At 33.9% G+C, this 13,141-nt stretch overlaps 1 protein-coding gene and 1 non-coding gene across 2 annotated transcripts; one reads left to right on the plus strand and one right to left on the minus strand.

Annotated features, from left to right (window-relative positions):
• Window positions 1-623: 623 nt before the first annotated feature.
• Window positions 624-2,649, plus strand: LOC126694928 (uncharacterized). Its single transcript, XM_050391479.1, has 2 exons — window positions 624-1,138; window positions 1,302-2,649. The coding sequence occupies exon 2, from the start codon at window positions 1,331-1,333 to the stop codon at window positions 2,219-2,221; it is 891 nt and encodes a 296-aa protein (XP_050247436.1). The 5' UTR covers window positions 624-1,138; window positions 1,302-1,330; the 3' UTR covers window positions 2,222-2,649.
• Window positions 2,650-10,457: 7,808 nt separating this feature from the next.
• Window positions 10,458-10,529, minus strand: TRNAQ-CUG (transfer RNA glutamine (anticodon CUG)). The gene has a single exon. It is a non-coding gene; the product is annotated as a tRNA-Gln (tRNA).
• Window positions 10,530-13,141: the final 2,612 nt, after the last annotated feature.

The raw sequence follows: 13,141 nt of genomic DNA on the forward strand, positions 1-13,141 counted from the left end.
ATAAATTGGATGCTCTATTAATTCAATTAATAGCTACATTACATAATTCATAAAGTCACTTCCATTAAAAAAAAAAAAAAAAAAATCTCTACCTTATTTTGAATTCGAAAAGTCAAATATTACACACTTCCAACTGGTTCAAAATACTGACCCCCTAAAACATCACATCCACACGAAACTACAAAACGTACACATTTTATTTTCATTAAAAAAAAAAAAATTTATTTAATCTAGTATCGTGAATTTGTAACTACCGAGTCAGCGTAACATTGGCCATTCCTTGGTCAAATTAACCAATCAATATTATGTATTCTTTAATATATATTTTTTGTTTCCTAATTAAAAACCGGCAACAAATTTGAAAAAATCCCAAGTTTTGATTGAGAAATAAAGTCCTGATTGGCTGGATTTACCTACAAAAAGTACATGTACCACCTAATTTCTTTGGCATTTCAAAGACCAAAACTTTATCATCATAAAATCAAAGACCCCTAGAATCTAGATTTGAAAATTGCCATCCATACTTGTCATAAAAAGTTTTTAAAAGAAAGAGTCAAGTAACCGGGTTAGCAGGTGAACCGGTAAATATTCCTTAAAATCAGTTATCACCCACCCCGCACACAATCACAACATACACACACTTAAACACAATACATAAAAGCGCAATCGCACTTCCCAACACTCTCTCATACTCCGTACAAATTCACACCCAACTCTCTCTCTCACACTTTTTTTTCTATATACATTATTAACAGGTCCTAGAGCTTTTTTTTTGGCTTTGCTCCGTTAACTTTCCAAAAAATCACAAAGCGACGAGTAAAAGCGCGTGAAATGTGCTGTATTTGAGGAGCACTTGGAATCGTCGTGGTGTTGTGTTCATCATCCACTTACTGTGTTACTGACTGTTTGGTACCAGAACTGAGCTGACACTTGCAGATTTATTACTGTGACCCGGTTCTCTCTGTCACAGAGTAAATGAGTTTCGGGGTTGTTTGATTCTGAAATAAAGAAAAGAGTCTGGGAACTGTACTACCTGGTTGCTACTCTGTACTCTTTTCTTTCTTTCCGTGTTCGAATTGGTAAAAAGATTTTCTGGATCTGAAGCCCGCTCTTACCTGATTCTGAAGCTTCATTATTTGTAAGTGAAAAAACGACCAATATTTTTGATATCGTACTGACACAAATTAATTGAAACATGTGTTACATACGGCATTTCTATTTAATTTTCACCCACTCAATTTAAATACTCACCAGACCCAATCACGCACAATACTAACGATTTTTTTGGTTACGGTTTTCAGATTTTTGAAGAAACTAGAGAAAGAGAGAAATGGGTAAAACAACGACGAGCAGAGACTGGACTCAGATCTACGCGATCTATGGTGTAGACCAGTGGCAAACGCTACTTTTCCTACTCTTCCATGCACTGCTCTTTACTATTCTCTCAATACTCTACTTAATCTACTTCGACGCAATGGGCGCCTTCTTCGAGTCGTTGTTTTCCGTCACCGGCGTGACTCTCCCAGGTGGCGCTGCCAGATTCGCCGCTGGCTTCACCGGCTCCGTAACTGCTATCTCCGCCGTGTGCCTTTTCTTCGCCGCCGCGAACTTCTTCTACTCGGCCGTCCCGCTCCACCACGACATGGCGCTCCGGATGGTCAGCGCGGTCAGCGACTGGTCAACGGTCAAACACGCCCTCGACCTGGGCTGCGGCCGCGGAATCCTCCTGAACGCCGTGGCAACGCAGCTGAAGAAAGAAGGGAGTTCGGGTCGGGTCGTCGGGTTGGACCGGAACAAAACGACGACGTTGAAGACGCTACGCACCGCGAAGATTGAGGGAGTGGGAGAGTACGTGACGTGCAGAGAAGGCGACGTCCGGAGCTTGCCGTTCGGCGATAACTACTTCGACGTGGTGGTATCGGGAGTGTTCGTGCACACGGTGGGGAAGGAGTACGGGAAGAGGACGGTGGAGGCGGCGGCGGAGAGAACCAGAGTGGTGGGTGAAGTGGTGAGAGTGCTGAAGCCAGGTGGGGTCGGAGTCGTGTGGGACCTACTTCACGTGCCGGAGTACGTGCGCCGACTCCAAGAGCTGAAAATGGAGGACATTCGGGTCTCCAAGCGGGTCACCGCTTTCATGGTCAGTAGCCATATCGTTTCGTTTCGGAAGCCCAGTCAGCACATCGTTGGCTCCGGCGAGGTCAGGCTCGAATGGCGTTGCTGACGTGGCATTGCCAATTTTACGTACTTATTACATATATAATTTTATTATATGTCATATATGAATATCCATATTATACATATAATATCAAAGAGAGAGGAAGATGCTGACATGGAAATTATATGCTATGTTTGAAAAAAAATGAAAGGAAAGAAGAGAAGTGAGGTTTATTACAGAAGTAAAAAAATAACGTATGTTGATACAGAAGTTTTATGTTCTGGGGAGGCGAAGCTGACCTAGATAGATATACTTTTTTTTTTTTTTTTTTTTATATGGGAGGTGAAAATGTAGTTTGTTTTACCCTATGTTACGGTTATCAATTTGAGAATTGATGCCTCTTGAATTTGAAGTTTTGTAAAAAGTTATTATGGTATAATATTATTGATATGTATATTAACCTTTGATGATGTTAAGTTTTTAAATTTTGATCATTTTGTGTATTTGGTTGGATGGATTGCGAAATGGTAACTTGATTGTTACTCCGAATGCCTTGTCAAATGGGAATTTTTTTTTTTTTTTTTTGAGAAACCAAATTGTCAAATGGGAATTGATGCTACGTTTTGTTCTAGAATTTGAATCTGTAAAAAGTAATGACAATACATTGATGGTAGCATATCCGGGGTTTACGGAGCTGGATGCATTGATAATTAAGTTGCGGAAAATTTCACCAATTAATTTTATTTTGTCAAAAGAAAAAATCAATAAAGGTATAATAAAATATGGCATGTTTCAGCCAAAATAAATAAATAAAATCTATTGGCATGTTTGGTTAGAGAGCACATTTGAATAGATTTTATTTAAACAAATAAAATCTATTGGCATGTTTGGTTAGAGAGCACTGATTTTATGATGGATTATAATAACAATAACAATGGATGAAGCTGAGAACAAAGGTGTTATTCAGCCAAAAAAAAGGTGTTGATTTTGGGTTTTGAAGCATAATAAAATTGTCGCTGTCTAGTTTCCTTTTGGTGTTCATTTGGCTCCATGTGGCGTTGCTCCCTGCCCCTGGTAAAAGTATAAACCAAACAGTAATGATATTTGAAAAAATGGTGACATATTTAGGTGGGTGGGATACAACTATGTGGAGGTAGTGAGCTGATAGAGTTGATGTAGGGCATGGTTTTTGACAAGTCTTTATCCTGTATTTTTTATCCTGATATATGCCTATATGCAAAATGCTGAGTTGCGATATGGAAAAATGAGTTACTATAAGATAAGATAAGATATTCTTTTTTTTTTTTTAGATTAGTTTTAAGATGTTCTAATACAGGGTCATGATGTAAATTTAGTCAAAAATGTCGATGGTTGGAGATTACTTGCATAAATTTAAGATGATAAGACATTTATTAGCTGGAATATCTTTTGTTCTTTAGTAAAAAAATTTATTTTTATTTTTTGTTTTCCTTGATTAATTTTATTTTAAAATTAAGTTACATAAAGTTATATACCGATAAAAGTATTGTAATAAGTAACCGTTAAATAAGCTATCATTTTAAACTTTTAAAAAAAAAAAATCTCAAGTAAATATATGCACATCCTGGGGGTTCAATTCCCTACTATCACACATTGTCCCATACCTTTAGGAAATGAAAGTGTATTTTTTATTTATTTATAATTTAATAGATTTTTATTTTTATTTTTATAAAGAAATAATTTTGATAGTTGAAAGTATCATTTATTGTACAAATAAATGAAATTATTCAATGTACTTAATGTATTACCTAATTTTCTCACATAAGAATAGATCACACTTGTGTATCTCATCATAGTAGCCTAAAGTTATAATGTTATATAGATGGTATTGGTGCATTAATTTTTTATATAAGAATACTTATTAATAAATAAATAAAATTGAAACAAAAACATGAAAAGACAAAAGCATATTTAATAACACATGCAATAAAAAATATAAAAATAATTGTACACTTGAATTAGTGCAAATAATTAAATATTTCTCAATTCACTTAAGTAATTGGTTTATATTCTTGATTATCCTCTCTTTTTAATAACATGTTATATATAATTGAAGTTCCTTGCCCAAATATTACATAATAAGTATTTATCCATAGGATGTAAGATAATTTTTACAAAATGTTTCAAAATGCAAATTTTTTTTGAACTCATGTGGAAGGCATACAAAGTAAAGGTCAAATATAAATTTTAGAAGGCATAAGCTTAAAGTAGCATGTGCTACTTTATAAAAGACATCATCATGATCTTTAATGGATTTACAATATCCAATTACTGATTTTGGACCACTTGGGGTTTGAATTTGTTCATCACTTCAGTTACTGGTGGCTTTTCTTGCTTGGATACCATGTAAAGATGATGATAATAATAATAATAAAAATTTCTTGAAATCTTTTACTTAGGTTTTTCTGATACTTAAATGGTAGTTCAATTAGCTAAAAGAAACGAAGAAAAAGTGTCCATGTGAAGGGAAGGTCATCATAATTAGAGTTGCACATTAAACGAAGCACTTAAGATTTAAGAAAACCAGAATATGAGAATCTTCTTCTATAATCCATAGGGGAATACTATGATTCCATCGGATTTTTATCTTTGATATTCCATTCATCAGAGTTAGAAAATTCTGAAAATCCACAGTTAGCGCTGCATATATAAAAAGTTTATTAAATTTTAAATCCTCAACGATCGAGGCCCATCCCTCATAGTCATGGCGTATGGTTTGGCCTGAAACTTATTAATTGCACCATGTGCCTATCCATCTCAACCCGTACAAGCATAATAAAAGAGTCCAACTATCTTTAGGAAATAGGAACCCATTCTTTTTAGGCTATATACTTTAATGTTTTTGTCCTAAATTCACTACTATTAATTTTCTGGGCTGGATTGGAAATCTAATTAATGTTTGTTCATTCAATTCAGAACTAATTTATATTTAAGTTTGTAACTTAATCAAGCTTCTCCTTTTTGTTCAGGAGAAAGATGATGAAGCATCAAGCATGAGAAAAGATACTTTTAAAAAGCCGTATATTATTATTGTCCAAACGTAAATGGATGAATTTTTCATGGCTTTCAATTGAATTTAAAAGTTAAAGCCCTTAGTTTTCTAAACATGCCCAGATGGATAATGATATTTTTTTTTTGTAAGATGCAAAAAGTATGAGAGGGGTCAATTTGATTGTACATTTATCAACTTATTCTCCCGTAGTTTCTGTTGTTTATTACATAAATTTACTTCAATGAATATCATGTCACCTTTCTAGAAAAATTGAATTATTTTTTTTCATTGAGTTTTTGTAAGTTATAACTCATCTGACACATTCTGATATTTTTAATAGCTCAATCATTGTTTTAATTATCAAATTATATATATAAAGTGCCGGAAAGACTACAATTTCAGTGACATTTCTTTTGGTGTATTCTTTTCTCCAAGTTGAAGAGTCACTTGAACGATCTCCTTGGGTCTAGAACGACCTTTGATAGTGAAAAACAATCCAAAGATGATAAATTCTTCAATTTAAAAATAAAAAAATTAAAAAAAAAAATCTTTTTTATGAATAAAATTGATGTTCCAATAGAGGCCTTTTGTTCCCTCAAGCCTAGTCAGCATCTAATGGAACCGAGGGAGGTGAGGCTGCGTTGGAGATGCTCATTTGACCATTTATTAGTACTAAAAAAAATAACAAAAACAAAAGAAGAGCCTATCAAGGACAAAAATGAAAAAAGTGAGGGAAAATTATACATAAAACTAAAAACGTTGCTGTTTTAAGGTTCTCGAATCTCGGGAGGCAATAGCCAAACCAGACACTTTGTTGGAAATTTAAGTATAGTTGGGAATTGATCGATGCCTAACTCTATCCCAAAATATGAGAATTTGTCAGAATTATGGAATTTAAGTTGATTTTGAGTTTCCATAACTTATCTATAGCTATGAGTTTTGTTTGATCATAGAAAATTTCCAGGATGATTGGCACAATATTTCACTAAAGAGTGGTAGAATTTTAATCCCAGTCACATACCATTAAGCATAGCATTGTTTATTAGTTTAAATAATTTTGATGTTGCACGTCTTGAAGATAAGACAATAGCAATAATATATGAAAAGAAGGTGATATTTTTGGCAGGAAGCAACTTCATTTGTGGAGGCTGTGAGCTTGATAGAGTTAATGTAGGGTTGGGTTGGGTTGGGTTGCTATCAAGTCGCTATCTAGAAGTTGAAACTTGAAAATGTCGAGTGGGAAAGTTGTTAGGTTGAATATCACAACATGTGAATTTTTTATAGGGAAGAAGAAAAAAAAAAAAATTGGTTCAGGGTTGTGAAAAATCACTGTATAATAATTGCTTTAAAAAAAAATATATGAAACTGATAATTCTTCCTTAGGAGTTAGGAGACATTATCATCAAACTATTGCTTACACTCGGTGAACTTGCGACTATTACTAGTTAGGAAAATACCTAAGTTATCACTCCTCTCAAATTGTTGCTCATGTTTAAGAATCTTACTTTGAACATCATTTACTGTATGGACAATGTTTGCTATATACATTGTGTGCATTTACACACTATTCAAAACAACTAAAATCGTGACTTTAAATCACATTTTCATACTTGAAAACATGGTTTAAAGTATGAAAATATGACTTAAAATCATGTTTTCAGTTATATTTTTTTAGTGTGTAAATGCACACATGCGTGCAATAGAATTTTCCCTTAATGTATTATCTTTTAAATAAAAAGATACAAGTTTCTAAAATCATCACTTTTAACTTAGACTGCGTTTGTTTTGGCTTCAAAGGGTTTCCGAAAATACTTTTACACCCGCGTGTGTGTTTGGTAGGTACTAAAAATTGGGTCAAACGGAATTGGTATTCCGCGTTGATTGTAAAATAAGGCATTTCGAGTGTAAAACCATTTCAAGTTTTATTTTACTTTCAAATGAATTACACTCCTCTCAGACACGCACCAACCTCAACTCCACACACAGTCCGATGCCAAGCTTCGGTCGCTCAGCCAAACCAAGGCCAGCCCAGATCGTGTCACCCCCATCGCCGCCCCCCCTCCACCCAAATCACGCCGCACCACCGAGATCACACCAAGATCGCACCGGCTCGTTCGCACCAAGATCGCATTGAGATCGCACCCACTCAACCTCACTGCCATGCTCCATCGTTGCATGTCTCCGATCCACCACCGCCATCACCACCCCCGCCATCATCCAAGCTACCTACCTCCATGAGCTTCAATCCACATCCAAGCTACCCATCTACCCACATAACCCAATCCCCATTTCAGCAAACCCACACCCACCTTGCCCGATCCACACCCACCTAATCTAGCTGCCGCCATCCTTCGTCAGTATCGATCTCTCTCTTTCTCGATTTGGCCACCACCGTCCTCCGTTGATACCGATCTCTCTCTTTCCCGATCTATCTCTCACTCTTTCTTCCTCCTCTCATCGAGTATATTATGGATATATTGTGAATAAATGATTTTATTTTGATTTTTAGTTGTGTTAAGTGTATATTTGGAAATTTTCTATTATAAAATTTGTTTGGAAGCTGAGAAAATGGCTAAGAAAATGTGAAGCATTTGTAGGAAAATAGCATTTTCAGAATGTTACTAAACGCCGAAAATCGTTTTCCAGACTATTTTCCATTGCAGAACCAAACACCTGGATTTCATTTTCCTTACGAAAATTCATTTTCCCCTGCATTCATTTTTCACTAGGAATTCGATTTACATCGAACCAAACATAGCCTTAAACTCTAGTGAAGAGGGTATTGACTTTTCAATTAAAATAACTATTACTTTAAGAAATTTATTTATTAAGTTTCTAAATTAGACTATATATTGGTATATAACAAAATTAAATAAAGGAATAATGATTTGGGACAAAGAGAATATTAATTTTACTATAAAAATGTCTATACAAATTAAGGTTGTAATGGATGTGGTGCCACACATTAACACAATAAATAAAATTTTGAATTACCTTTTTGTTTGTAATTTAATCTGGTAAATCATTTTGTAAAGATTATTTTGTAAAATTTGCTATATCCATAACATTACTCTACTATTTAATACATACTGTAAGCCTAAATAATGGATTTACATTTTTTTTGTTGTTGAGAATTTATTGATTTTAGACAATTTTAGATAGAAATGTAAACATTAAACTTATATTTGTGTGTGTATATATATATATATATATATGATTTATGGTGTTTGAACTTTAAATTTCTTATTTGATGACAAAAAACTTTATCAGTTGAATTATCAGAATCTTACATGCGAACATTAATCCATAGCAATTCCAAAATCATGTGAACATTAAAAACACAAAAGTACATTCAATGCTAATCATGTTATGGACTACAATTTTTCATATGCACGTCAAGTTTATTGTTAAGGTATTGTCTTGTTTTTCCTTTTTTATTGGCTAAATCATGTCATACAGAATTTTGTTTTCTTAAGTTGCAATCTTGTAGAGACTGATATCAACGAGGGTCAAATTGATGGTACAGTCGGGTCATTATCTAGTCGCCATCCAGATCGTTGACAGACGACAGTGCAACGAACACTACGTAGTGAGTAGTAGTGACCATGAAAATGATTTTACTGATAAAAAGAAAAAAGAGTACAGATTCTCCCTGGTTTTTGAATTGGACTTACCTTTCATGAGCATAATGAAATATCAGTTTGGCTTTATACTCTACCATATGTACTGCAATTTCAGATAAGAAAAAGAGAGAGAATATCAATATAGCCCATTAGTGCCACTGTGCATTGGCTAGGAAACTATTCCCTACTTTTCTTTTTCTTTTTTATTTTATGAGAAGACTATGAATTTTATTCAGATTAATAAACAGCTGTTACATTGTGAAGAAGAGCTTGTTCTAAGAAACAATGACTCTCTTCAATCTAAGCATAAAAATTATCAATGTCTAAAACATTTTTTACTAAGAGATGTGCAAGTCTATCCTCCAATCCACTTATTTAGTTCTCTCCACACCACTTTGGTTGTTGGCAAACTATTTGTTCCATTGGCTTAAACGTATCTATAGAACCCAAATTGCTGGCAAAGAAGATTGATACAGCATCCTTGTCTTGAGATGCTAACTAGCAGGGCAAGTAGAGGCACTATTTTGTTAGGTTAAGCATAGTGAAAATCTTTCTAGCAGACCAACAAAATAACATGGCATTGTTGTTTGTTCCATGAAAATAAGAGCAGTAAACTTCAACAAGTAATCATACATAAAACAACAAGAAGTAAAAGATAATTTAGTATGATAATGTCTTCCCCAAGTCATAAACAAATAATATGAGTATATGACCATATAGTGAAATAGCAATATTATATGGATAGCTTTGTGGTTTTTGCTTTTTTGGGCCAGCAGAAAGTAGATAGCTTTGTGATATTCGAAATAACTGGAATCAAATCTTCTTTGGCTTTATATGTGACAATTCTTTTTTTAAAAATGAAGTAATGTTGTGGCAAGAGTAAGACTCAAGTACATTTACAAATAAAAAGGCCACACAGCTGCCGCAAAAAGTGGAAGTAGAAAAACTGGCAATGACGACATGGAACCATGATTCATGCTATCAAAATCTTCAATCTTCCTAAACAATTTAGGATACAGCATATTTTTCAATTTTTTTTCATAACTTTTAATGGTGACCAGTTGTGATTGATGAACAATAAAATTAGTGTCAGTAATAAACTTATATATCAGTAAAGTTTCTTCAATTACAACTTACCATCTTATTAAATGGTAAAAAATGTTGTATCCCTAACATAACTACTTGAGAAAACCATCTATAAGAACAGGCCTACTTAACATTAGGTTGTCTTCACAATTGCTAAATTTTCTTAACTACCAATGGTTTATATTGACAAATTTTCTTTGACAGGGATGTTAAGTTCCCCAAGATTTCTTGATGATCTGTGGAAAATGCAGGCAATTTGATTTTTTGGTTATGAACTGGATGAGCTTCTTAATTTAACGAGTTGGAAAGCATTGGATTTGCATTTCATAGTAGCTAACGTAAGTAATATTTCGACACATAGAGCTTCAATTGAAATCCAAAAATGTGGTGTTAAAAATAAAAAATAAAAATCCAGAAATGTAGAACACATTATATATGATGTTGGAGACAAGGTGGACTATTTTATTAACTGTTTTGTTAAAAATCTAAATTGGAATTTTATTGGGAGGAGTTGCAGACGGGGCGGTGATAATATAAGAAGTTCAAAACTCTGTGAAAAAAAAGGTCCCACCGAGATTTGAACTCGGGTTACTGGATTCAGAGTCCAATGTCCTGACCACTAGACCATGGGACCCTTGTTGTCTGAATAGCTTCACATATTATATTTAACCCTTAATACCATGTAACCAGACACAAGGCAATCCTGAAATAAAGCTAGAAAGATAACTCAAATGGGAGGATTTTTTTTTTCATTTAATTGGGAAATAATAAGTTTTAATTTTATAATGAAGATTTAATTTTCAAAAATATAATGTAACATAAAGCGAAAAATAATAGAAATATTATTTTCTCTTATCTCCTTGTATGAAGACAATGGAAAGATAATAAAAGGAAAAAATATAAATATTTTAAAAAGAAAAAAAAATCAAATATCATAGTTCTAGTATAAAATTTAATAAAAAGAGATGATTTTTTTTTTTTAAATAAAGTTTACTTTATCTTGGACAGAAGACAATGCATGGTTAAGTAAAATTATAATCTAATTTTTAATTTTGATTTTGGTGGTAAAATTGAAATAAAGGCTATATTGTGTGCGGCTATGTGGAAGTTTAGGTTGCTAATGTTGATAATCTACCACATAAGATATTGGTTTACAAATATTAAAGTCTTATATTGTTAGAGAAAATTAATCATCATTGACAATTTGGCATATTTATAACAATTGTTTTCCCCAAACATTTTAGGATTTTAATTGAGTTGAGTTTCTACTAATTAATCTAATATTATGGAGACCTTGTTAGAGGTGGGAAAAATAATGCAAAACCATTTTTATTTTTTATTTTATATAAAAAAATCTAATTATTATCATAAAATTTTGAACCTTTTTTATAATAGGAGGTAAGGCCTTCTTATAAAGGGGTGGTTCGGATGGAGCTTTTTGTAATAGAAGCCTTGGGCCAACATTTACAACAATATCAATTTAGAGGCCTTGGGCCAGCATTTACAACAATATCAATTTATCCCATCCATCAACAATTGTTCAAATCTTAATGTTAACGACTTCACCCACTCAAAGATGATGTTGTTTCGGATAGAAAAATAGGAAACAAAAAAAAAAAAAAAAAAAGACATCGTTTTTAGTTAATTAACTACTAGCATTGAAGAATGCCGACAAAAAGTTTTCATTGAAGAGTAATACTACATATACGAATTATTTTATAACATTTTTACAAACTGTTAATATAGTGAATTCTTACTAATTCTAATATGGCCCATCATTAACATCATATTTTTACTTACAATAACTATTTGGAAAATGCTAAATGAAAGTTCAAATAAGTGTATAAACACCCTTGAACGTTTAGACCCCCAATTTACAAATTAATCAATTCAAGTTTTATGTCAAACAACTAGTGTGCGGAAAATGAACACAAGTTATAATATAGAATTGGATAAATTATCTAAGCCAAATTAAAATCACAATCCACAACAAAAAATAAAAGGCAAAGATAAAGGGAAGAGAGATGCAAACACAAGGACAACACACGATGTGTTATCGAAGAGGAAATCGAAGCCCTCGGCGTAAAACCTCTCCGCCGCCCTCCAAGCGGTCAATAATCCACTAGAAAATGTAGTTGGGGTACATGGACAGCAATCGACCCTCCAAGCCTAATCTACCTAGTGCACCTAAGCCCTCCAAGCTTCTTGCTCCAACGAGGTTGCGCCGAACCTATTTCTTTTCTAACTTCCCGGATTCCGCTACTTAACCATAGCATCCGCCATCCTTGGCATCTTCCAATACTTCCCAAAACACTCAACACTCTAAATGGGTGTGGGTAGTGTTTGGATAGAAATCTCCTCTCAATAGGTATGACAATGAGAGAGGGAATGAGAAGAGACTACTAAGATTTCTCTCTAAGAATGAGTAGCTCTCTCTAATTGGGTGGGTGTTTTGAAGAAACCTCTTTTAGGGTTTTTCTTTCTGAATAGCCACACATATTTTGTGGGAATGAGGAGTATTTATACTGGTGTGAGAATGGAATGCAAAGAGTCAATTTTTCCAAAACAGGGTTGGTTGGCGATTTGACCTTGCGACTTGACTGAGTCGCGAGTTCAAGCCACGAGCTAGCTGAATGGCCAGTCTGGATTTTTGTCCTGTAGTGCTCCAGCTGGCATGACTGTTCAGCTCCCCTGCATGCTCTGCACGTGTGCAACTTTTGGCGGCTTGCAAGCCGCGAGCCTCCCGCGAGATCAAGCCGCGAGTCTCTGCTACACTGCACAGTCTTGAGCATTTCTTCACACTCTCTCACACACTACCCTTACATGATTCCCACCTAAATACAAGGTTTCTAAGTGCTATATTACAAGCAAATTTGTCACGGAATAAAGCCAACACATGATTGATTAAATTCAACCTTACACTAAAGCCACATCAATAATTTGTAAAAATGTTATAAAATAATTTGTGTCTGTAGCATTACTCTTTCGTTGAAATCAATCTCATAGTATAGAGTGTAAATGGTAAATTTTCGTACTTAGGGGACCAATTTAAAAGAGACCCCAAACTTTAGAGGATTTAAAATGCATTTTAATCTTTAAAAATTTCTCAAATTGAAAATTTATTAACTTTCGTTCACTTTGAATCAACTTTTGCTACATTACTAATGTAGTCATTAAAAAAAAGCCAGTACATGTCTTAAATCTGCGGTTCCTACCGGAACAAATACAGATAGCAGCAGTAACATG

Source organism: Quercus robur, chromosome 8 (assembly GCF_932294415.1).
Source record: "Quercus robur chromosome 8, dhQueRobu3.1, whole genome shotgun sequence".
Taxonomy (NCBI): Eukaryota; Viridiplantae; Streptophyta; class Magnoliopsida; order Fagales; family Fagaceae; genus Quercus; species Quercus robur.